The sequence below is a fragment of the Oryx dammah genome, unplaced genomic scaffold (genome assembly GCF_014754425.2).
Source record: "Oryx dammah isolate SB20612 unplaced genomic scaffold, SCBI_Odam_1.1 HiC_scaffold_28, whole genome shotgun sequence".
NCBI lineage: Eukaryota > Metazoa > Chordata > Mammalia > Artiodactyla > Bovidae > Oryx > Oryx dammah.
Window position 1 is genome coordinate 25,449,923 of NW_024070212.1, and position 26,633 is coordinate 25,476,555.

The 26,633-nt window shown below is 41.6% G+C and overlaps 1 protein-coding gene across 3 annotated transcripts in view; it reads left to right on the forward strand.

The window, feature by feature from the left end:
- The window catches only part of CD58 (CD58 molecule), a 69,904-nt gene that overhangs the window by 13,294 nt on the left and 29,977 nt on the right, over positions 1-26,633 (forward strand). For 2 of the 3 annotated variants that reach the window (XM_040230954.1, XM_040230955.1), the window contains exons 2-4: positions 14,325-14,621; positions 19,539-19,820; positions 25,469-25,540. In XM_040230954.1, coding sequence (XP_040086888.1) covers positions 14,325-14,621; positions 19,539-19,820; positions 25,469-25,540 — 651 coding nt within the window. The remainder of the gene's footprint in view (positions 1-14,324; positions 14,622-19,538; positions 19,821-25,468; positions 25,541-26,633) is intronic. The other variant, XM_040230956.1, reaches the window with a different exon arrangement.

Genomic DNA, 26,633 nt, shown 5'->3' on the forward strand with positions numbered 1-26,633 from the left:
CCCAGCACCACTTGTTAAAGAGATTGTCTTTACTCCATTGTATATTCTTGCCTCCTTTGTCAAAGATAAGGTGTCCATAGGTGTGTGGATTTATCTCTGGGCTTTCTATTTTGTTCCATTGATCTATATTTCTTTCTTTGTACCAGTACCATACTGTCTTGATGACTGTGGCTTTGTAGTAGAGCCTGAAGTCAGGCAAGTTGATTCCTCTAGTTCCATTCTTTTTTCTTAAGATTGCTTTGGCTATTCGAGGTTTTTTGTATTTCCATACAAATCTTGAAGTTATTTGTTCTAGCTCTGTGAAAAATACCGCTGGTAGCTTGATAGGTAGCTTGGTAGATTGGTAGCTTGATTGCATTGAATCTGTAGATTGCTTTGGGTAGTATAGTCATTTTCACTATAGTGAGTCTTCCGATCCATGAACATGGTATATTTCTCCATCTATTAGTGTCCTCTTTGATTTCTTTCATCAGTGTTTTATAGTTTTCTATATATAGGTCTTTAGTTTCTTTAGGTAGATATATTCCTAAGTATTTTATTCTTTTCGTTGCAGTGGTGAATGGAATTGTTTCCTTAATTTCTTTTTCTACTTTCTCATTATTAGTGTATAGGAATGCAAGGGATTTCTGTGTGTTGATTTTATATCTTGCAACTTTACTATATTCATTGATTAGGTCTAGTAATTTTCTGGTGGAGTCTTTAGGGTTTTCTATGTAGAGGATCATGTCATCTGCAAACAGTGAGAGTTTTACTTCTTTTCCAATTTGGATTCCTTTTATTTCTTTTTCTGCTCTGATTGCTGTGGCCAAAACTTCGAGAACTATGTTGAATAGTAGCGGTGAAAGTGGGCACCCTTGTCTTGTTCCTGACTTAAGGGGAAATGCTTTCAATTTTTCACCATTGAGTATAATGTTTGCTGTGGGTTTGTCATATATAGCTTTTATTATGTTCAGGTATGTTCCTTTTATTCCTGCTTTCTGGAGAGTTTTTATCATAAATGGATGTTGAATTTTGTCAAAGGCCTTCTCTGCATCTATTGAGATAATCATATGGCTTTTATTTTTCAATTTGTTAATGTGGTGAATTACACTGATTGATTTGCAGATATTGAAGAAACCTTGCATCCCTGGGATAAAGCCCACTTGGTCATGGTGTATGATCCTTTTAATGTGTTGTTGGATTCTGATTGCTAGAATTTTGTTGAGGATTTTTGCATCTATGTTCATCAGTGATATTGGCCTGTAGTTTTCTTTTTTTGTGGCATCTTTGTCAGGTTTTGGTATTAGGGTGATGGTGGCCTCATAGAATGAGTTTGGAAGTTTCCCTTCCTCTGCAATTTTCTGGAAGAGTTTGAGTAGGATAGGTGTTAGCTCTTCTCTAAATTTTTGGTAGAATTCAGCTGTGAAGCCATCTGGACCTGGGCTTTTGTTTGCTAGAAGATTTCTGATTACAGTTTCAATTTCTGTGCTTGTGATGGGTCTGTTAAGATTTTCTATTTCTTCCTGGCTCAGTTTTGGAAAGTTGTACTTTTCTAAGAATTTGCCCATTTCTTCCACGTTGTCCATTTTATTGGCATATAATTGCTGATAGTAGTCTCTTATGATCCTTTGTATTTCTGTGTTGTCTGTTGTGATCTCTCCATTTTCATTTCTAATTTTATTGATTTGATTTTTCTCCCTTTGTTTCTTGATGAGCGTGGCTAATGGTTTGTCAATTTTATTTATCCTTTCAAAGAACCAGCTTTTGGCTTTGTTGATTTTTGCTATGGTCTCTTTTGTTTCTTTTGCATTTATTTCTGCCCTAATTTTAAAGATTTCTTTCCTTCTACTAACTCTGGGGTTCTCCATTTCTTCCTTTTCTAGTTGCTTTAGGTATAGAGTTAGGTTATTTATTTGACTTTTTTCTTGTTTCTTGAGGTATGCCTGTATTGCTATGAACTTTCCTCTTAGCACTGATTTTATAGTGTCCCACAGGTTTTGGGTTGTTGTGTTTTCATTTTCGTTTGTTTCTATGCATATTTTGATTTCTTTTTTGATTTCTTCTGTGATTTGTTGGTTATTCAGAAGCGTGTTGTTCAGCCTCCATATGTTGGGATTTTTAATAGTTTTTCTCCTGTAATTGAGATCTAATCTTAATGCATTATGGTCAGAAAAGATGCTTGGAATTATTTCGATTTTTTTGAATTTATCAAGGTTAGATTTATGGCCCAGGATGTGATCTATCCTGGAGAAGGTTCCGTGAGCACTTAGAAAAAGGTGAAATTCATTGTTTTGGGGTGAAATGTCCTATAGATATCAATTAGGTCTAACTGGTCTATTGTATCATTTAAAGTTTGTGTTTCTTTGTTAATTTTCTGTTTAGTTGATCTGTCCATCGGTGTGAGTAGGGTATTAAAGTCTCTCACTATTATTGTTAATTTCCCCTTTCATACTTGTTAGCATTTGTCTTACATATTGCGGTGCTCTATGTTGGGTGCATATATATTTATAATTGTTATATCTTCTTCTTGGATTGATCCTTTGATCATTATGTAGTGGCCTTCTTTGTCTCTTTTCACAGCCTTTGTTTTAAAGTCTGTTTTATCGGATATGAGTATTGCCACTCCTGCTTTCTTTTGGTCTCTATTTGTGTGGAATATCTTTTTCTAGCCCTTCACTTTCAGTCTGTATGTGTCCCTAGGTTTGAGGTGGGTTTCTTGTAGGCAGCATATATAGGGGTCTTGTTTTTGTATCCATTCAGCCAGTCTTTGCCTTTTGGTTGGGGCATTCAACCCATTTACGTTTAAGGTAATTATTGATAAGTATGATCCCGTTGCCATTTACTTTGTTGTTTGGGGTTCAGGTTTATACACCCTTTTTGTGTTTCCTGTCTAGAGAATATCCTTTAGCATTTGTTGGAGAGCTGGTTTGGTGGTGCTGAATTCTCTCAGCTTTTGCTTGTCTGTAAAGCTTTTGATTTCTCCTTTGTATTTGAATGAGATCCTTGCTGGGTACAGTAATCTAGGCTGTAGGTTATTTTCTTTCATCACTTTAAGTATGTCTTGCCATTCCCTCCTGGCCTGAAGAGTTTCTATTGAAAGATCAGCTGTTATCTTTATGGGAATCCCCTTGTGTGTTATTTGTTGTTTTTCCCTTGCTGCTTTTAATATTTGTTCTTTGTGTTTGATCTTTATTAATTTGATTAATATGTGTCTTGGGGTATTTCGCCTTGGGTTTATCCTATTTGGAACTCTCTAGGTTTCTTGGACTTGGGTGATTATTTCCTTCCCCATTTTAGGGAAGTTTTCAACTATTATCTCCTCAAGGATTTTCTCATGGTCTTTCTTTTTGTCTTCTTCTTCTGGGACTCCTATAATTTGAATGTTGGAGTGTTTCATATTGTCCTGGAGGTCTCTGAGGTTGTCCTCATTTCTTTTAATTTGTTTTTCTTTTTTCCTCTCTGATTCATTTATTTCTATCATTCTATCTTTTATTTCACTAATCCTATCTTCTGCCCCCGTTATTCTACTATTTGTTGCCTCCAGAGTGTTTCTGATCTCATTTATTGTGTTATTCATTATATATTGACTCTTTTTTATTTCTTCTAGGTCCTTGTTAAACCTTTCTTGCATCTTCTCAATCCTTGTCTCCAGGCTATTTATCTGTGATTCCATTTTGATTTCAAGATTTTGGATCATTTTCACTATCAATATTCGGAATTCCTTCTCAGGTAGATTCCCTATCTCTTCCTCTTTGGTTTGGTTTGGTGGGCATTTCTCCTGTTCCTTTACCTGCTGAGTATTCTCTGTCTCTTCATCTTGGTTATATTGCTGCGTTTGGGATGGCCTTTCTATATTCTGGGAATTTGTGGAGTTCTCTTTATTATGGAGTTTCCTCACTGTGGGTGGGGTTGTATCAGTGGCTTGTCAAGGTTTCTTGGTTAGGGAGGCTTGTGTTGGAGTTCTGGTGGGTGGAGCTGGATTGCTTCTCTCTGGAGTGCAGTGGAGTGACCAGTAATGGGTTATGAGATGTCAGTGGTTTTGGAGTAACTTTGAGCTGCCTGTATATTGAAGCTCAGGGACGTGTTCCTATGTTGCTGGAGAATTTGCGTGGTATATCTTGCTCTGGAACTTGTTGGCCCTTGGGTAGTGCTTGGTTTCAGTGTATGCATGGAGGTGTTTGATGAGCTCCTATTGATTAATGTTCCCTGGATTCAGGAGTTCTCTGGTGTTCTCAGGATTTGGACGTAAGCCTCCTGCTTCTGGTTTTCAGTTTTATTTTTACAGTAGCCTCAAGAGTTCTCCATCTATACAGCACCGATGATAAAACATCTAGGTTAAAGATGAAAAGTTTCTCCACATTGAGGGACACCCAGAGAGGTTCACCATCTTTAGTCTGATCCACCACACCACTTAAAAGTTCCACAGTCTTTGGATTAGGCTGGCTTTCTCCAAAAATGTTCAAATATCGGGTGACGAAGTCATTGGGAGACATGAAAAATTCACCATTTTTTTCAATGCTTGCATACTTCAAAAATATTGTTTTAAGTTCATCTGGATCTGCTCTGTTGGTTAAAGCCACACTGGGAAGCTCGAGCCATGTAAGACCACAATCTCGTAGACACCTTACTCCTTGTGTCCCCTGCTCCAGTAAAGGTCAGAAACTCGGAAACCAAATTATTTTGATAGGCTTGTTCTGAGGAAATGAACCCATTTTGGTTCCTAGTGACCTTCATTAAAAAAAAAAAATTATTTATTTGGCCGTGTTAGGCCTTAGTTGTGTCATGCGAGATCTTTGTCCTTATGTGTGGCCTGTGGGATCTTTAGTTGAGGCATGTAAACTCTTAATTGCAGCACGTGGGATCTAGTTCCCTGACCAGGGATTGAACCCAGGCCCCCTGCATTGGGAGCACAGAGTCTTAGCCACTGGCCCACCAGGGAATGCCCCCTAGTGACCTTCATTTTCCCTAATGTTCCCTGAATGTCTGTCAAGATCAGTGTCTGAATTTCCATCAGGCTCTCTGGTCTGTAGTTTCTGAATGTTTTTCCCATGTAAGAGTTAAAAAGTAGGAAAAAAAAGTTTAATGTGCACATTCAAATTATAATAAATCCATATTAATAAGAAACTAATAAGGCTGTCATCATAAATTTGTTGTAATAGAGTTTCTCAAGTGTGAGCTGAGTACTTGGAAAAAATAATAGGGATTATAAAGAAATTTTTAATGAAATAACCAATAGTGTATTGAAATACCTTTAATCAAACTTCGGTGAATAGATTTTAAAAGCCTTTCAGAATCTTAAATAGCTCTAGTAAGAACCTTATTCTCCAAAGCATGCTGTAGGTACTATCCAAGACAAGAACAATCAAAGGCAAATGTGATTTTTGAGCATGATATGATGTGGGTATATTGAAAGAGCAGGCCAGAGTAATGCTGTTAAATAGAAATATAATATGAAACAGGTAAAATTAATCTTAGTATATTTTATTTAACCTTACATACCCACAATATTTTCATCTCAACATGTAGTTGATATAAAAAATATTAATGAGAGATTTTACATTTTCCTTTTCGTACTTAATCTTCAAAGTCTGGTATGTGTCTTAAGCTCACAATACATCTCAATTTGGACTAACCACATGTCATGGGCTTATGAGCCACGTGTTGCTAGTGGCTCTTGAATTGGACTGCACAGATTGAGAGGGAAACATCCTGGGGAGAGAAGCATTCTCAAGTGCAAGAATAAGGAATAAAAAGAAGAGTATTTTTAGCATGACAGGAGACAGGAAAGCTCAAAAGGAAGTTGGTTTAAAGAACAAACATCTTAATTCTGGATGAACTCATCTAGGAGATGAGAAATAGCTTGATGGCTGAGAGCACATGTGAGGCGAGTTCTGTGGAGTTTCTGGAACTGGGGAGCCTGGGGGGTTATTGTCTGTTGGCAGGCAGGGGGCTGCAGTTAAAGTCTGAAATAGATGAAGACAGGGAAGCTGTGGTGGTATAGCTAAGACCAGTAGATTTCTGCCTTTGGAAATCACGGAAACAGAGAAATCACTGACTGGGACTGGATGTAGGTGGAACTGACAAGGAAAGATCTAGGCAGCTCACACTGTAGCTAACAGCACGGGCTCTGGAGCTGGCCGCCTGTGTCTGTTACTAGCTCTGTCATGGACCAGCTGGGTGACTGTGGTCAGCTTCTGAACCTCTCTGAGCTCCAGGTACTTTTGACTGCTCTTCCCCATATGCTCAAGCTCATTCCTTTACTTTTTCTGGGCCTTGCTCACTTGCCAGCTATAACTACCTCACATATAACAGTAACTTCCCTTCTCATTATTAATCATCCTCCCCATACGCTGCTTCATTTTTCTCAGTAGCACTTAATACCACCTAATTTCATTTAATGTTTTCTTCCCCTTCCCCCACCCCTAACCCCCACCAATAATGTAAACTCCAGGAGGGCAGGATTCTGGCTGATTTGTTCAGTGTTGTATCCTAACTGCTTAGTACAGTACCTGGGACATAAGAGGAACTCAATAAATATTTGGTGAGTGAGTAAATGAAGAGTAAGGCCTACCTTGCAGAGTTAAGTTGAGGATTTAATGAACCTATCCATCTACCTATCTATTCACACATCTATCTATGTCTTGGAACAAGTACCTGGCACATAGTGAGCCTTCAGTAAAAGTGCTGATGTTGTTGCTATTGTTAAATATTATTATTGAGACTGAGCTGGTCTAGGGCTCATTTGGATGATCTGTTGTTAATATCTAGGGCTCGTTCAGTTTGAATTTATTAAGAGGTAGGTTAGAGAAATGAGCTGCACTAAACTTCCTCGAATGAAGGGACTATGCTCTTCTTTTGATTATCTTTGTATCTCAAACTGTGGTGCTGGAGAAGACTCTTGAGAGTCCCTTGGACACCAAGGAGATCAAGCCAGTCCATCCTAAAGGAAATCAATCCCGAATATTCATTGGAAGGACTGATACTGAAGCTGAAGCTCCAATACTTTGGCCACCTGATGCGAAGAGCCAACTCATTGGAAAAGACCATGATGCTGGGAGAGGTTGAGGGCAGGAGGAGAAGGGGGTGACAGAGAAGGAGATGGTTGGATGGCATCACTGATTCAATGGATATAAGTTTGAGCAAACTCTGGGAGATAGTGAAGGACAGGGAAGCCTGGCATGTGCTGTCGATGGGATCCCACAGTTGGATACAACTTAGCAACTGAACAACAACAGCTTTGTATCCAGTGAGCATATTTCCTATGCCAGAACTCGGGCATGGGGCTGATGAATAGAATTTTTGTGGACTTCATAGAGCAGATTATTCGATATCACAGTGACCAAGACATTTGAGGAGGGTGGCCACTCTCTATACTGTGAGCATGTGTGCTCATGTCTCCAGAGACTTAGTTTCCCAGCTGCCGCTGTTGCACTACCCCAAATGGGTGTCAACTGAAAGTGTGCTGTGATGCTGAAATGAGAGGAACAAGGTCGTGGCCACAAGCTCTTGTCTGCTGGAGACGTCTAGCTGCTCACTCAGGTACAAAAATGCCCAGGCCCCTCCTAGCTCCTGGCTTGAATGAATCTTTAACTGAATTGTCGTTATGATGTCATACACACAGGGGGAAATACCAAGATTTATATGTTTGGGTACTGAAACTTTCAGGGGATTTTTTTTTCTACTCATCAAATGAATTTTTGTTTTAACTGCTAAAATCTGCAGCCATGTGGAACCTTGAAAAAATTTTAGGAAGAGAAGGAAGTATTTTAAAATCATATTGTTCGTTTCTAAGAAAAAACTCCAGAAAAACACCTTTCTTCAAAATCCAGAAGACTTGTTGGCTTGTGTTTAAATAATGGAAGTGAAAAAACTGCATGTCCTCAAACCTCAGACAAGGTGTTAACATTGATTAAGGGCTGATGTCCTGAGTGGGTATGCTTATCTGGTGCAGTGCCCTGAAGCCCACAAGACGTGGTAGGTGAAACCTAGCTAAACTTGAAGGGGGTGGGGAGTGGGGAGCTGACAGACCCTCCAGTCTTGCTTTGGTGCTGGAGGCAGACAGTGAGGAGGATAGAGGTCTCTTCTGACTGCGTATGAGGGGTCCCAGGCCATTTATTCCACAGCTTCAGTTAACCATCTCCACCTCTTCTTGCCAAGTCTTGATTCTTCAGCCAGTTTCCACAATGATATCAGTTCAGTTGCTCAGTCGTATCCGACTCTTTGTGACCCCATGGACTGCAACACAGCAGGCTTCCCTGTCCATCACCAACTCCCGGAGCTTGCTCAAACTCATGTTGATTGAGTCGGTGATGAGATCCAACCATCTCCTCCTCTGTTGTCCCCCTCCCTGCCCCCCACCTTCAATCCTTCTCAGCACCAGGGTCTTGATATCCACAATGATATGGGGTCTTGCAAAAATCTCAGGATTTGTGGTGACTATTAAATTTTGTGACTCTGTCACGAAGCCCTGCGTTTTGTATTACATTAAAGTTATATTTAAATCAGTTTAGTTAATTCACTCAAAAAAAATTTATTTATTGAATGTCCTTCAAGTGCTGGGCAGTGGGGCTGCAGCAGAGATAGAGAATGACCCTGTCTTTGGGGCTGACCTGACTCAGCCCTCCACTCAGATTGGAATTAGTTGCCAACTAATTCTGTAAAATTTGACGTTCCATAAAATTTGATTTTTATGTTCACGTAAAATTTGAGCATCAGCATTCCTTGGAAACTGAGGAAATCTGGCAGTTTCCACGTGCCACATGGGGAGGAGCTGAGGAGCCCTCTCTAGATGAGCCAGACTTGCTGGGTCTGTCGTCTCCACCTGTCCCTTTTGTATCACACCTGGCTCATCCATGGCTTCTCTGCTGAAGCGCTGGTCTCTATTTCAGGGTTTCGTTTGCCAGCTCTCAAAGGCTTCTCAGTGGCTCCTATGATTTTGTGTCCTTATGACTTCTTTGTTTGCTCCTTGTTTTCTCCCTGCATGCCCCCTTTAGCTTTTCTTCCTTCTTGCATTTGACTCTCTCTCTCTCGTCTCCTTTCCCTCCTTGCTTTTTTCACGTCACATATTCCTTGCTATCATATGTGAGAAGTACAGACTCTTAGACCTTCCTTTCAACTTAGTTTCCCTTGGTCTTTAATTATGAATCCCTGTCTTATTTCTCATTGAATATCTAAAAAAATTTTTTTAAAGCAACAGCATTATGAAACTTGGGTTTGAATTTGGGTTCCCATGTAACATTTTGAAGATCTGGGCTCATTGATATCTTGCTCAAGCAAACCTTCTCAATTTCCTCATGTATCTGAAGATGGATGTGGAACAGGGCATGGTTCTCTGAGGATCTGTCCAGCCCTGACATTCAGTGATTTGGAGACCTCTGAGTTTATGCCCTATGTATAGGCTTTAGAGATGTGCTTGACTCCCAACTAGAATGGTTTGACTTTCTCATTCCTGACAACTGCTGTTCCAATACATTCTATAAATTACATCCTGAGATACCCTGTATCATGGCACTGTCTTTAATAACCTTATACCATACCATATAGCAAGCCAATTATGAAGGGGTTTCCTAGATAGCTCAGTGGTAATGAATCTGCCTGCCAAAGCAGGAGACTCAAGAGATGCAGGTTCAGTTCCTGGGTTGGGAATATACCCTGGAAAAGGAAATGGCAACCCACTCCAGCATTCTTGCCTGGGAAATCCCATGGACAGAAGAGCCTGGCAACCTACAGTTCATGGGGTCGCAAAGAGTTGGACATGGCTGAGTAACTGAGCACACACATAAGAGCCAAGGAAGAAGCAGTGGTGAAGAGTCAGCCTGAGTTCAAATCCAGTGTCACTACCTAATTAGTCAGTTAATCTTTGTGTGCCTGTCTGCAAAGCAGGGTTAAAACAATATCCAGCTTTGCTTCATCCAGCCTGGCATTTCACGTGATGTACTCTGCATAGAAGTTGTAAGCAGAGTGACAATATTCAGCCCTGATGTACTCCTTTCCCAATCTGAAACTAGTCCATTGTTCCATGTCCTATTCTTAACTGTTGCTTCTTGACCTACATACAAGTTTCTCAGGAGGCAGGTAAAGTGGTCTGGTATTCTCATCTCTTTAAGAATTTTCCACAGTTTGTTGTGATCCATGCAGTCAAAGGCTTTTAAAAACAATACCTGCTTGATATTGTTTTTAAGAGGATTCTCTGAATACATATTTGTAGAGCTCTTCCAACTGCCCATCAGATAGTAAGTGCTATAGAAGTGTTTGATTAAATAAACTAAAAATAGCATTCAACCTGAATCTCAGGATTCAAGTAAAAATGAGCAGAGGATTTTGTGGCTGGGAGTTGAGGGGGGTGGGGAGGCCCATTTCATGAACCCAGTAGTTAATGGTGACTATATTTTCTAAATAAAAAATCTTGTTACTTTGTCTGAAAATATTTGAGTTCCACTTTGGACTTCTAGCCCTGTGAGAACTACCAAACTGGGTGTAATGATGATACTTTGTAAGACTACAAGAGTCTTTGCAATTGGAAATTACCACTCTACATATTGGTACTAGGTACGTTCGTATCTTACAAAGAAAATATCATTCAATATTCTTGAAAACAAATAAATCTCCAATAGTTAAAAAAAAAATCTGTCTAGTATAGAATATCTGTTTAAGCAATCACTGATACATTTTTCCCCTCCCTCTAGCTCTCTCTACTTTGCAACAGCGAGAAGGCACTCTATGCCCAGTTCTCACACAGTCTCACAATGAATCAGTGAAAGAAAAAGAAAGAAAACCCTGTTGAAAGCCTACTTCGTTTCAGCCATTGTGTAGACTCTCAGTCTTATTTATTTTATTATTATTATTTTTTCTCTCAGTCTTATTCAGACCTCAAAGCAATCTTTTCTGGGAGCCATTATGATTTTCATTTTAGGCTGAGGAAATCTAGCATGGCAGGAACTTTTAAGTATTTATCCTGGGTCCATCTGGCTTGAAAGCTGGGGCCCTTTTCATTCTGCCCTCTGTCATAGTAAGATAAGCATCCCAGTGGTCTCTTTTCGAACCACTCACTGTTATCAGCAAAGTAACCAACTCACTGCTGATTCCTTTCCTTAGCTGATGTTTGCTCATTTATTCATTTGTTCACACTATGTTGCCTTGAGGAAAAACTCACTCTCCTTTCTCCTGTTCTTTTTCATTGGAAACGATTCTATTAGTAACTTACTTTAGGATCAGTCTTGGAGGTGCAACAGAAAAGACTTTACTATAGGAAGGAAAGGGTAGACTAGCCTCTGCAAATGTGACGATTCCCAAATCTGTACCTTCCCCTGTGAGCCCCAGACCTTTGGACCCAGGACAGCTCCGTGTGGATATCTTATCAGCTGCTTCTGCTTAGCATCCATCAGTCAGTTGATGGCTGGGTAAGGATGGGAGAGGAGCGATGATGAAGCAGGTAGAGGAAGCAGTGCCTCCAAGAAGGCAGGCCCTGAGTCAGGAAGGTGCTTGGCATGTGGGAGGAAATAAAGGCAGTTCCGAATGGCTGGAAGGAAGAGAGCAAGAGGGGAACGGACGGGGAATGAGGCTGGAGAGGCAGACAGGGGTCAGATCACAGTGTCTGGCCCCTGTGAGTGAGTGAGGGGCTGGGCCAGGTCAGGTCTGTTCTGGTCCTGTCTCCTCATCCATGATACAGAACTAGCAACACGACTGCACAGGAATGTAGAAAGGATTAAAAAGGGACACAAGAGTACGTGAACAGGTAATGGCAGATGGTAAGCACTCAATAACATTTTCTTTCATTTTTCTTAGTTCCCTGCCATTGCACCTGTGAAATGGGGGTGATTTAATCATGGGGATTTCTTTCAACTCAAAATGACTGTGATTTCTTCCTCAACTGGTCTCCCCATTTTCCACCATTAGCTCCATTTCTGACTTTTCTTTTTCCTGTGCTCAAGCCCAGGAAACACCCTCCTTCCTCACACCGCCCCCCCTCCACCTGCCCCTGAAAAGACAGAAGGCAGCATTATGCAGCCAGGAAGAAGCAATTGAACTCAGACCTCTTCTCTTCCTCCACCACCCTGCTTACTCTCATCCGTTTATTCATTTACAAGACATTTCCAGCCTCTGCTGTTGTGTGTGGATAGACTCTCACACCTCAAATCTTACTCCTGTTCGTGCCTTTTCACGGGCTCTGGTTGTGTGGGAGAAATAGTGCTTGACCAAGAAAGCCCACAATTGGTCTATTTAATATTTTTTCATTTTTCTTGTACTCTTTCAGTTATCCTGATTGCACCTCCAAAAATTTCAAACAGTGAAGTTTTAATTTGTCTTGAATGTCTTTCTCTTAACAGCTGCTTTTCTCTCTTAAGAAAGTCAAGTCTGGAGCAAGATGTTTTTAAGCCCATTTTGGGGTATCAAGAATATCCCAGTCTAATAGTGATAGTCAATGTTTGCCAACTGGATTGATGTGGAGGAGGCAGGAGGCTCTGATTTGAAGCATGAGTCAATTTCTTTGCTGTAAATACTCCCACTGTGGTGGATTTCAAGCTATCAACCAGACTTCACTGAATGGAGTCCTGCAGGGATACCTACAGTTGGCTCCGACGTGCCATTGCACTCAATCCTTGAGACCTTAAACTTCATCACGTCCCCCAACTTTCTTCTTAGTCATTCTGATTTCATTTAGTGGTCAGCCAAGAAAGAGGCCTGACAGTCACAATTAAGTCCTCTCATCCAATCACTAAACCCTGTTCATTTCTCTCTCAAATGCAAGTCTGTCCACTTGTCCCTTCCTGCTGCCAGCAGCCTAGTCCAGTCTCCCAATTTGCCGTTCTTTCATCGCTACCCCACTGACCTATTTTCTGGCTTCTCTGCCTTCACACTTGCTCATCAACCAGCGTCCACCCTGCAGACAAAGTCAGCCTGCTGAAATTTAAATTACATCATGCCAGTCTTCTGTTTAAAACCTTTCTGTGACTTTCCCTTGCAGTTACAATAAATTCCAAATCCTTAGCTTATCTTGCCTGACTCCGCCCAGCCCCTCACTCCCAGACTCTGTGATCTGGCCCCTGGCTGCCTCTCCAGCCTCATTGCCCACCCATTCCCCCACCTTGCTCTCTTCCAGCCATTTGAAGTGAAGTTGCTCAGTCGTGTCCGACTCTTTGCAACCCTGTGGACTGTAGCCTACCAGGCTCCTCAGTCCATGGAATTTTCCAGGCAAGTATACTGGAGTGGGGTACCATTTCCTTCTCCAGGGCATCTTCCCAACCCAGGGATCGAACCCTGGTCTTCCGCATTGTAGGCAGACACTACCATCTGAGCCATCAGGGAAGCCTTCCAGCCATTTGGAACTGCTTTGATTTCCTCCAATATGCCAAGCATGTTCCTGACTCATGTCCTGACTCCTGTCTGCTGGATCATCTCTCCTCTTATATCGCTGACTCCTCTTATCTTCCAGTGCTTTATTACCCTGTGTCAGGTCAGCATGATCTCCTAAGAAAGGCCCTTGACTGGGTGGTTCTCCTTGCCTGCTCAGTGTCTTCTCCCTTGAGAGCCTGGAGCGATACCTGTCTTGTTTGCCACCCTTTTCCCAGTTGGTGTGAAAGTGAAAGTTGCTCAGTCGCGTCCAACTTTTTGTGACCCTGTGGACTACACATTCCATGGAATTCTCCAGGCCAGAATACTGGAGTGGGTAGCCTTTCCCTTCTCCGAGGATCTTCCCAACCCAGGAATTGAACCCAGGTCTCCTGCATTGCAGGTGGCTTCTTTACTAGCTGAGCCACCTATGGTGCTCCAGAAATGTTGAATCTATTTCTTGGATTTGGGCAGACACCAGTTCCCTATTTTTCTTTCAAATTTATTTATTTATTTTACTTTTGCTTCTGCTGGGTTTTCACGGCTGGGTGCCAGCTTTCTCTAGTGTGGTGTGCAGGAGTAACTCTTTGTTGCAGTGTGCAGGCTCATTGTGGTGACTTCTCTTGCTGTGGAGCACAGGCTTTAGGCAAATGGGCTTAGTAGTTGCCTCGCATGGGCTTAGCTGCCCTGCACCATGTAGGAATCTTCTCAGACCAGAGATCGAACCTGTATCCCCTTGCATTGCTGGGTGGATTCTCACCCACTGGACTGCCAAGGAAGGGCCCCCCCACCCCGTTCCCCATTAAAGAATAAACTTTACAGGGTTAAGCATGTTCTCCTTCCTGTACTTTTTATCAGCAGTTCATCAGCTTTGTACAAAAAGTAGCTAATGAATAATTTTTACCACGAAACTTAATCATTTTCCCTTGAAAAAGGCATCTTGGAAGATAGTTTCCTATTTTTGATCAAGTCCTATTATTTTTCCTAATCAATTTCTTTTTTTTTTTCCTCTCTAGATTTCATCAGCTGTTTTTCCCAAGATATTTATGGAGCTATGGATGGGAGTGTAACCTTTTATGTTTCAGAGTCTCAACCATTTACAGAGATTATATGGAAGAAGGGGAAGGATAAAGTTGCAGAATGGGATCAAAAATCTGGACTCGAAGTTTTTCAGTCTTTTATAAATAGAGTTCATTTAGACATTGTGTCAGGTAACCTCACCATCACCGGGTTAACAAAATCAGATGAAGATGTGTATGTAATTGAATCCCCGAATGTTAAAAAGAGCTCCGAGTTCCACCTCAGAGTGATTGGTGAGTATCCATAAATTTGTTTGTTCAAATAGCAAATTTCCAAGTATTTTAAGAGACTAATACTAACCAATGGTTTATGGGAAATAAAACAATGAGTTATATCACGTGTTGTCAGGGACTTTCTTTCTGGTGCCTAGGAGTCACTTTCAGCTCCCTGTCATCCTCTCAGTGAAGATAGTATGTGGCTGAGGTCGAGAGAACAGCACAAGCTGGCCGTGGCAGCAGCATCCCTTGTCTCGCAGGGAATGTTCTGGAAAAGGGTGGAGTGGCAACATGAGCTCAGAACTCTTTGAACACCTGTGAATTGGAGTTCCTGCTTCCTCCTGCACCCCACACATGTGGTGGGATTTTATTTTCCCTCCTCTTATCACTTTAAACTGGAACTGGGGATAGGATTCAGGTTCCTCTGTGCTTCTCACGAATGCTTCCTGGTTATTCTCTTTCCCTCATCTCGAAAGCACTCGCCTTGTTACAGGCTTCCAGAGGCTGATGGCTACACCTACATGTTTGTTTTTTTCCTCTCGTTTTATTGAGAAATAATTGACATTCATCACTGTACAAGTTTAACGCATACAGCATGGTGGTTTGATTCACATGCATTGTGAAATGATTTTCACAGTAGGTTCAGCTAACATTCATCTCAAATGTCCTCGTAATGCTTTGTCTCATAGCTGCCTTTTCTGTGCTGCAGCATAGCACAGCTCATCCCATTCCCATCTCTCCCCTCCGATGCATCACAGTTTCCACTCGTCTTATCCGAGGTGTGAGTATAGTTCTAGACCTACTTCCTCTAGGTTAAAGGCTGTCTTAGGAAGATCCAGGCGGTGACAAAGTGTGTAAGATGGTTTCCAGGGGTGAAGTAGAGACAAGAGTGCAATATAACAGTTCAAGTCTGAGCTGCCTACCTCCTGTTTGTAGTGGTCTCAGTGGAACAGGATATGATGACTAACTGGATGAACAGCTGTCACTCACCAGTTCAACTGCTGAGTGTTGGCGACATTGGAAGGAAGACAGAATTTCTCTCTTGGTCACCATTGTAACTTCAGAGCCTAGCAAAGGACTTAAATAGGTAATAGGCACTCAACAGATATGGAAGCAATTGATCTGGATGGTGGGATATACAACTGATAGAAATGGGTGCCCTCAGACTGGGTGACTGGTTTGTCCAGGAGATTATGAACTCCTTTTAGATAAGTGAAGCTTGTTAAGGTGTGCACGCATCCCCTTAGAACCAGTTGATGCCACTGAAGAAACAGAATCTTTAAAACCTGCAAGTTGGGGATCTGGCAGTTTAGAGGGCAAACAAATGAAAAGATTGGCTCAGAATTTAAATTAGAATTGAATGCTTCTTAAGAGCCCCTTTATAGAGTTTATAAGCCTGAGTTCAAAACAATTTCTCCTTTTGAAACTTCATGAAATGTTTAAAAATATAATTTAAGAATAATTAAAATTTTAAAATTGCCTGCTAACTCAACAATGATGCTTGATTCTGATAATTAAGCCAAGTTGACAGTTCTTAGGAAGCTCAGCAAAGGCCTGGGGAGGCGCAAGATGCAGGACATGTGAGTTTCAGTCAGGAAGCAGTGAGTAATATTGGCATCAACTGGTTCTAAGGAGATGCCTGCACACCTTAACAAGCTTCACTTATCTAAAAGGAGTTCATAATCTCCTGGACAAACCAGTCACCCAGTCTGAGGGCACCCATTTCTATCAGTTGTATATCCCACCATCCAGATCAATTGCTTCCATATTAAATGTGTCCACTTCAAGTTCTGGTTTGGGAATCTGGGTTTTAGCCTGTGGCAGTCAAGAGCCTGGGGAAGGAATTGGCAGCCCACTCCAGTATTCTTGCCTGGAGAATCCCGTGGACAGGGGAGCCCGGTGGGCTGCTGTCCGTGGGATCGCACAGAGTCAGATACAACTGAAGTGACTTAGCATGTGTACGTGCACTAGAGAAGGAAATGGCAACCCACTCCAGTATTCTTGCCTGGAGAATCCCAGGGATGGAAGAGCCTAGTGGACTGCCATCTATGGGGTCGCACAAAGTTGGACACGACTGAAGCAACTTAGCAGCAGCAGCAGTCAAGAGCCATTGTGTCTCATACTGCAGCAGAGAAGTGCCTTAATGAAATGTAATTTGGAAGGTCAATCAGATGATAGCAACTTACGGTGGATTAGGAAGAGGAGACCCCAGGTTGGAAGCTATCATGATCATCCTGGTAGACAGAGGTGTTGGTAGCAGATGTTTGGAAAGGAAAGAACCAGAAGGTATTTCCAAGTTAGAGTTAATAAAATTTAGATTTTGGTTATAAAAATATACATCTGAATGTCAAAATGATTAGTCATACTTTATTTTTTTTTTTTTTAGAAATGAGGAAGTCATACTTCCATGAGGGTTTGTTAAGACTAAAATAATAAGACTCAGTAGCCTTCCGGAGACACCAGAACCTTTCAGAAAAGATATTTTAGACAGGGGGATTTCCTGGTACCTCCTGAGTTCAGGGCATCTTTGTGCTTTTCTAGAGGTGAACATCTGGCTTTCCTCCTTCCTTCAAAGTCCCCTTAAAATTGCCACCATCAACATATCATAGTTCTTCCCCATCCTCTTACAACCTTTATTGCATGGGGGCTGGTAATGTTCATATAAATAGGATTAATTGCTCTGTCCTTAATAAGTCTGGACTGGTATATGACTTTTTATTAAGGTGTATGTATGAAAATATAGAAATGTCACCAGATATGTGTAAGAAATTCTCATTTCTTACAGAATAGTGAGTTCTTAATTCATAACTATATCAATTAACTAAGTTGTCCTATGGATGAAGTAGGCACATTTCTTGCTGGTTGTTTAAGGGACAGATGTAACTAATGTTTGTTAGATTACAGCTGTGGTAAGTCGTGTGGGCAGCGAGACATTGGCTAAGTGTAGTCAGTCACTCAGTCGTGTTTGACTCTTTGTGACCTCATGGACTATAGCCCATCAGTCTTCTCTGTCCTTGGGCTTCTCCAGGCAAGAATACTGGAATGGGTTGCCATTTTCTCCACCAGAGGATCTTCCCCACCCAGGGACTGAACCCACACCTCATGTCTCCTGCATTGGCAGGAGGGTTCTTTACCACCAGTGCCACCTGGAAAGACCCAACATTGGCTGAACTAGATCAGAAACTAGAGTCTGTAACAGAACATGGTGAACTTTTCATTTCCGAAGTAAAACTCTGTGCCCATTAAACACTAATTCCCCCCTCCCTCCTGTCTCCCTGTTCCCTGGTAACCATCATTCCATTTTCTGTCTCTTTAAGTATTTGGCTACTCTAAAAACCTCCTAAAAGTGGAATTGTATAAGATTTGTTTTTTCATGACTGGCATATTTCACTTAGCATAATGCCTTCAAGACTCATCCCTGTGGTAGCATGTGTCTGAATTTCCTTTCTTTTAAGGCTGACTGCAAATGTGATTTTGAATGATCATGGTTAGGATGGTCTGTGGTTTTCCAGTAGACCATGGGATTCTGAAGTGATTATTAGAAGAGGCTCCACATTGACTCCTTGAGCACTGGGTTCAGCTGTCATTTCTGCTCAGGACCTGTTCTTGGCCAAATCATGAAGCATGGTTTCTGGGCCTTCCCAGCGTCCCGTCACCTTCCTTATCCCTTTGCCCTTGAGTGCATGCTTTACTGATGCCTGTTTCTGCCACGACTCACCATGTATCACCCTGCTTACCAATAGCAGGTACTCTGCAGTGAATACACACTCGTGTGGTGTGTGTGTGTGTGTGCGAGTTCTTTTAACGAAAGAACAAACCTTAAGACAGCATGTAATGAATAATATGAGCTAGATTAAACCTAAAACTTGAAGAAGCCCCCAAGCAGAAAGGAAAGTCATGTGTAACTCGGGTCTAACAAGACAGGCTGGGTGTTTTATTTAACTGAGCCAGAAATTGAAGGAGAAGACGAGGGCAAGATGAGTTGTACATGTTTATTGTTTAGATTATTAGTTGGAGCTTGAGTTCCTTTGTCTTAGAAGATATTTTAAGTGACAGTGTAGTATTGCATCGTCTTGACGGACTTGACTTTGCTTTTTAGTATTTCCAAGGTATTGAAATTTTTTTATCCACATGCAACTTATAAGGTATTGAAATTTTATTATCCAAATGTGTCCGTGACCAAGTTCTGTTTATTTGATATATTTTTACATTTTTTCTCAAATCTCTCATGGTTGGTTTTAGGTGGAAAGGAGAGATGCAAGAAAGTGTATGAATTAATAAATAAACCAGTGATTGATACGGTCAGCTGATAGCTTTGAGGCTTTAGAGAGAAATGATGGTGCATCATGACTTGTGTCCTACTCATCCTTAAAGGCCCACCTGCCTTCGCCAGTAGCAGGCGTTTCCAGAAGAAACCTGGGGGTGATGCCTCTAGACTGGCAGGCATGTGACACGTGCCACACCCTCCTCTACCTCTGAGTGGGACCAGCCCACAATACAGCTCCTCAGAACCTTGAGCAAACTCATTTGAGTCAGATGTCTTGGAATTCAGCCTTTTTCAGATTTTAGAAAGGTGATGTAAATGATCTCTGTGTGTGTGAGGAAGCACTTCACTTAGTTAATGGGGAGCACCTTATACTCAAGCAGGTATTTTTAGTAAAACATGATAACAAATATTTGTGAACAATCATTTGGCTTTCAGACATCTTTGGATTTCAGAATTGAGGATAAGGGATTCAGGGCCCGTATCTGCACTGAATTTGAGCAGGTAGATCTGATCCAGAAGAAAATAGAATTTTCTCCCCTTAGTGCTCAAGGAGTGGTCTGCTTATCTTTTCAAGCTAATCAGGAAGTTGGGAGTTCTTTGTGAATTTGTGGATGAGGAATTAAAATATTATTCTTTTCTGTACTAAACATCCCTTTTTTTCCCCCCAGCACCTCCTCCAACACCGTCAGCATCTTGCTTCTTGACTGATGGTGGAAACATTACTCTCACTTGCTCAATCCAGGAAGATGACACCACAGTGGTCGATGATGCTGACCTAATACGGTATTTGTGGGAATGTCCGCCAACAATACAATGTCACCATGGCTCGATTTTGTCTGAAGCGTATGTCTCAGCGGAAAGTGATCTTTCACAGAATGTTCAATGTATCGTTAGCAATCCATTGTTCAGAACATCAGCTCCCGTCTCTTTGTCATCCTGTTTGCCAGAGGGTAAGTGACTGCATGGGTTATGGTAGAGGTCCTATGTACAAATGGGGTTCACGGACCACTGGTGATTCATGAATTTCACACCACAGATCAGTGGCTAACTTTCACTTCACAAATTTGAAACATAAAATGAGTTATAGTTTTCACAGATACTTAAAAAATTTTTTTTGTTTGTTTGGCTACACAGAGTCTTAGTTGCAGAATGTGGAATCTTTAGTTGCAGCATATGGAATCTTTAATTGCAGTATTCGAACTCTTACTTGCAGCACGTGGGATCTAGTTCCCTGAACAGGGGTTGAACCCAGACCCCCTGCACTGGGAGCGCAGAGTCCTAGCCATTGAGCTACCAGGGAAGTCCCACTTTTTTTTTTTTAAGACCTAAATCTAGTATTTTTTAGGACTTTGTGTCAAGCACCATTTTAATACGTATGTTAATTCTGTTCCCACACAATCTAATAATTATCCTTATTTTATGGGGGAAACCAAGATGTGATTGGGAGTTTAAGTTGCTTGTCCAAAGCCACAAACCTGTAAGTGGTAGAACCTGATTTTGAAATCAGGCCATCCGGCTTCAGAGTCCATTCTCTTAATTACTCACACTCATTCACTGCTTCCTAATATTCTTCATAACCATTATGTTCTTCAAGTTTGCACCTGTGCCACAAGAAAGTGCATTCAATATGCTTGTGTAGGCTAATACTTGATTAATAGTGTGATAATCTGTCTCAGCTATGGTCTTTTTATGTTGCTTAAGTTTCATGTATATTTGTAATTTACAGTTCTCCTTATCTGTTTTTTATATTGTACTTCCAGTTTACAAACAGAAGGATCAGTAATTTGAAAGTGGTTCATTAAAGCCTAAGAGATGAAATGTATAGTCAATACTGTATTTCAGGATAATACCACAATTGTAAAGTGTGGACTGGATTCTAGGGCAGACAAGAGAATGTGAGTCTCCTTAGGCTGGGGCAGGGTGATTCTGTGCATAATTTTTTTTCTAAACAAATGAAACAGAAAAAGGTAAAAAATGAATATAATGATGTTGGTTTGTAAATTGGCCCACTGGTCATAACCCTTCACAAAGGGCAAGGAGAGACTGAGGAAGAAGGCAGCCACTCCAGATTAGTGGTGGCAGGTTTAATAAGCAAGGAAGCTCACTTAGGAGGCTTGTCTTGGGTGACTTCAAGAGGAATAGACCTCTGTGTCTGCCTGCCAAATCTTAAAATTCATATAGAGATCACGATTCAGTCACATAGACCATCCTGATGGTCTCACAACTCTTGAAGTTCTCTCTCTAGGCTGCATCCTTAAAAACAGTTCGCATGGTGGGACTAGCTCGGAGCATGTACATTTCAAGCACAGGAGTGGTTGGGCTGGGCCTCTGATGGCCTGGGTCCAGTTCTCCAGTCAACTTACAATCACATCCTTTTAATGATATCTTCCAACAAATGAATATGAACAAGTTTGAATTTTATTTGGCTCCTGAGCCATTCTCCTTAAGTCTCCCACATATTGAACTTTTAAAAAACTTTTCAGATAATGATATAAAGCCATTAAGGTTATGATATCATTTTCAGACAAAGCAGTGTGACTTCTCCAATAAAACAAACAAATGCTTCCAGAAAAAGTATGAAATGGCTTCCAGTTCGTAACTCATAGATTGGGTCTCTAAAAACAGAGGAAAGACCAAGCCCACAGAGGTGTCTTTAGAAGCATTTATACAAGTAACGCAATTACCAAGAATATTAAAAAACCATTTGCAGAGTTAATGACAGTTATTATACTTGGAGCAAACAGTCCTTCATTACTTCCACTTATCGGGTTTTGCATAATACCCAGGGCGCACAGCGTGGAAATGCAGTTTGTGTGCTTTACGCTGAGAAGAAGAAACAAAACCAGTGCGCTTTCGGCTTTGATGTGTGTGCCGTGTGCACAACCGCCAAGGAGAAAGAAGTTGACTGTCTACAGAATGAACAAGCAAGTTGAAATCTTGAAAAGTTTCAGGTGTTCAAAGAGTCAGTATACTTGAAGGAAATCAGTTCAGTTCAGTCGCTCAGTCGTGTCTGACTCTTTGCAACCCCATGAATCACAGCACGCCAGACCTCCCTGTCCATCACCAACTCCCGGAGTTCACCCGAACTCATGTCCATTGAGTCGGTGATGCCAGCCAGCCATCTCATCCTCTGTCGTCCCCTTCTCCTCCTGCCCCCAATCTTTCCCAGCATCAGTGTCTTTTCAAACGAGTCAGCTCTTTGCATCAGGTGGCCAAAGGAAATAATTCTATTACCTTTGAAATATTGAAGGAAATATTATTATTACTATTATTGAAGGAAATAATTTCTAAATAAAATCCTTTATAGAATTATGTGGGCTATTTAAAAATTTTTAAGCATTTTCCCCTCTCACAGTTTTCATTTAACCTTTGCCCTTAGAATTGAATGCTGGAGTAAGATGCTTTTCCCTGTTGATACAAGATTGTCACAATAGCATCCCTTTCATTGATACAAAATTTGTTGTTATATCGTGTCCAACTCTTTGTCACCCCATGGACTGTAGCACACCAGGTTCCTCTGTGCTCTACTATCTCCCAGAGTTTGCTCAAATTCATGCCCATTGAGTTGGTGATGCCATCTAACTATCTCATCTTCTTTTGCCCCCTTCTCTTTTTGCCTTCAATCTTTCCCAGCATTGGTCTTTTCCAGTGAGTTGACTGCATCAGGTGGCCAAAGTGTTGGAGCTTGTTTCAGCAACAGTCATTCCAGTGAAAATTCAGGGTTGATTTCCTTTAGGACTGACTGGTTTGATCTTGCAGTCCAAGGGACTCTCAAGTATCTTCTTCAGCACCACAAATCAAAAGTATCAATTCTTTGGCACTCAGCCTTTATAAATGTATCTAATTCACTGTGCTATATCCCTGAAACTAATACAGTATTTTAAGTTAGTTCAGTTCAGTTCAGTCTCTCAGTGGTGTCTGACTCTTTGCGACCCCATGAATCGCAGCACGCCAGGCCTCCCTGTCCATCACCAACTCCCAGAGTTCACTCAGATTCACGTCCATCGAGTCAGTGACGCCATCCAGCCATCTCATCCTCTGTTGTCCCCTTCTCCTCCTGCCCCCAATCTCTCCCAGCATCAAAGTCTTTTCCAATGAGTCAACTCACTTTAATGGAAAGCAAGGATAAATGATTAACTTTTCTCAACTGAAAAAGGTAATAATAATAATTGAAGGTAGGCAGCCTTGGGCACATTGCTGCTTTATGCAGTTGTCAGAAACCCAAGTATGGTCTGGCTCCTGCCACCTCCCCTGCTATCTCAGGAGTGGGACCCAGGGAGGGAAAAATAGTGTGTCTTACCCCTTCCAGGGAGACTTTTGAGAAAAACCACACAACCCTTCTTGCATCTCATTGCCCAAAACTTGTCACATGGTTAAACCTCACTACAAGAAAGGCTGAGAAACTAATTTTTTAGGTGAGTGGCAGTATGCCCAGCTGCAAATCTGAATTCTTTTACTAAAGAGGAGAGAATAGGTATGTGGGACAACTTAACAGTTCCTAACCAGGGACCTCTCCAATCAAACCAGTGTCTGTTCATTCTAACCCACCTGTGCTCCAACTAAGAGGAAAGGGGGTGTGTTCATATTCTCACTCATTCATTCATTCTCTCTCTCCTCTTCCCTTTTCTCCCCTCCCCTCCTCTCCCCTGTCTCTTATCAATGTTGTACTTGCTGTTAGTGACCCTACCCTCTCCCTTAGCAATGGGTGGTGATTGTTTTGCCATATCCTCTGTGTTCTGCCCTTAGATTTTTGGTGGGTGGATAGAGTCCACCTGATGAACCATCATTATTTTCTGTTGCGGACACTTTGGTTGTTTTATCTTTTCGATATTGTAAGGCTGTAGTAAATATCTGTCTGCCTTTTTTGGAGGGAGAAGAGAGGCACATCACTGATTCTGTCTGTAGGTTAGCATCTTAGAGATGGAACTGCAGAATCAAAGGACATTAGTAGAGATTCCAGTAGGTTAATGGTAATAGCTAACAGGCTTCCCAGGTGACGCACTGTTAAAGAATCCACCTAATGCAGGAGACTCAGGTTCAACCCCTGGGTTGGGAAGATCCCTTGGAGAAGGAAATGGCACCCCACTCCAGTACTCTTGCCTGGGAAATCCCATGGACTGAGGAACCTGGTGGACTGCAGTCTATATGGTCACGAGGAGTTGGACATGACTGAGTAACTGAGCACACAATAACTAATCCCAGCTCTTACATGTATTGATTCAGTTAACGCTCACAGTTGCCCCAGGAGGCATATTTCTCAGGTTGAGAGAAACCTGAGTCCCTGAAACATGAGACCACTCACTCACCCAGTGTTGTGACAGTGATTCAAGGAGACTGTGGGCACCTCATTTGGCACAGTGCCAGCGGCTCTGTGGTAAACACTTCTTAGGCTTGCTGTGCACAGCTGCCACATTGCCCTGCCAAGCACACGATGCCAAGTTGTGCTGCCAGTGGCAGGATGGGATGGCCAAACAGTGAGATATTTGCTGCTTTTAATAAAAAGCACTGGACCTGACAAGTATCAACCTTGTGCATATAAATTTACTTATTCACAGTGAAAGTGAAGTGAGTCGCTCAGTCATATCTGACACTTTGCGACCCCATGAACTGTCCATGGAATTCTCCAGGCCAGAATACTGGAGTGGGTAGCTTTTCCCTTTTCCAGGGGATCTTCCCAACCCAGGGATCGAACCCAGGTCTCCCGCATTGCGGGCAGATTCTTTACCAGCTGAGCCACCAGGGAAGCCCAAGAATACTGGAGTGGGTAGCCTATCCCTTCTCCAGGGTATCTTCCCGACCCAGGAATCGAACCGGGGTCTCCCACATTGCAGGTGGATTCTTGACCAACTGAGCTATCAGGGAAGCCACTTATTCACCTAGTTATGTTTTATTAAGTCACTGTGAACACAGAATTAGTGGATATTGAAGCATTCCTCCCAGGGGAGATATAGGGTTAGGTTCCCGCAAGTCTCTGATCACGTGTTTGAAAAGGAGTCTATATAGAACCTTGTTTTACGTGTGTTTTTGTTTAAAGACACAGTATTTAATATATGTGATTAATGCATGAATGGTGAAATTCACAGCCAGCAGGACCGTAACTGATGCCTAAACGAAGCTTATCTAACATGTGTATTCTCTCTATGACATACACAGCCTGCTTGTGCTTGGGAAATACTGTGTGTCTTATAGAGAGAATACACGTGTTAAATAAACTTCATTTAAGCATCAATTATGGTCCTTCTGGCATTGCAGCACTGTTTTTGAGGGCCAGTTTAGACAGTGAAATAAGCAACAAAAAAGCACAAAATGTGGAACACATGGCACTAAAGAGATCACAAATAGGATTGTGTCTACAGTACAAGGTCCAAAACATGAGGGCAGAGTTTTGCCTTGAACCTCAGCTGGGAACAATAGTTTTCAGCATTTTGTTGCCTGTGTCAGCGTATGACTATGAAAGTACTGCAGGTATTGGTTTGAGGAATACAAATAAATTTTAGTGAATAGGTAAATCACAAATATGAAATCTGCATATAAGGAGGATCAGCTGTAACTGTTTTGGTCAGTTCAGCTAATTGTATTTCTTTTTTTTTTTTTCCAGATTATACAAGGCATAGGTATGTGCTTTTTGCCATACTGCCAGCAGTAATATGTGGCTTGCTGTTTTTAAAATGTATGTATACTTTTTTCCTTAAAAAAAAAAGTTTTCAAATGGGAATTGGTTTTTCAAGGCCAGAAAATGATTAATTTGAAGATGAAAACAAAGTTTGACATTTTGGTTGTTTCACAAAACCTTTTTTGTTGAACTTGTTGACTGGGGTTCCCTGAGATTCTGCATTATCCTGAGGCGGTAGGAATCATTGGGCCATAGAGAGCATTAGAGGAGTGGGAACACAGCCAATAATACTTGGGACCATTCCACAGCCTCCTGTCTATGGTCTGCCTCAATGTACATTACACTTCTGGTCTCCAAGCCAGACTCTGCAAAAAAAAACAAAACTCTTACTCTTGGCTGCTGTGGTCATTATTCCCATGACTTACAACCCAGAAGCAAGTCTGAGGTAAGAAGGAGTTTTTATTGAGTCAGGTGATGTGGAGGGGATAAAGCTGACATGGTATTACCTGTATTGCCTTCCTCAGCCTCCTGAGATCTCAGACCAATCCGGAAGGCAACCCATATGCCCTGGAGAACTGGTGACCCTGTCCCAGCCTATTCTTTCCTGGAGACAAGAAACCCCTCCTTAAATCCTAGAGGATGCTGACCAGTCTGTAAATTTCAGACTAGCGGGTTCTTGAAGCCCTAACAGTTTGCGTATCAGCCTTTGCCAAGAGGAAATTTACAATTTGTCGCTCCCATAGGGATTGTTGAAGAGTAAGGTTTCCACAAGGTGAAGGCATCCTGGATCCAGGTCATTTCATACTTGTGTCTTGAATCAAGTTCACAAACTAGATTTCAGTTTCCCTAGACCTGCACTGTTCAGTATGGTGGATACTAGCCACATGTAATAATCTAAATATAAAATTTAATCAATGAAGATTAAACAAAATTTAAAATTTAGTTCCTCAGTTGTACTAGCCACATTTCAAGTGTTCACAGATGGCTAGTGGCTACCATGTTAGACCAAATAGAGAACAATTCCATCACTTCAGAAAGTTCTATTATAGGCCAGTACTGACCTAGTCTGTTTTGGGGTATTGGCCCTAGAATGTGATTTCCCAAAGATACCATTTCTATATTATAGGTTTCAAATACCATGAAGATCTCT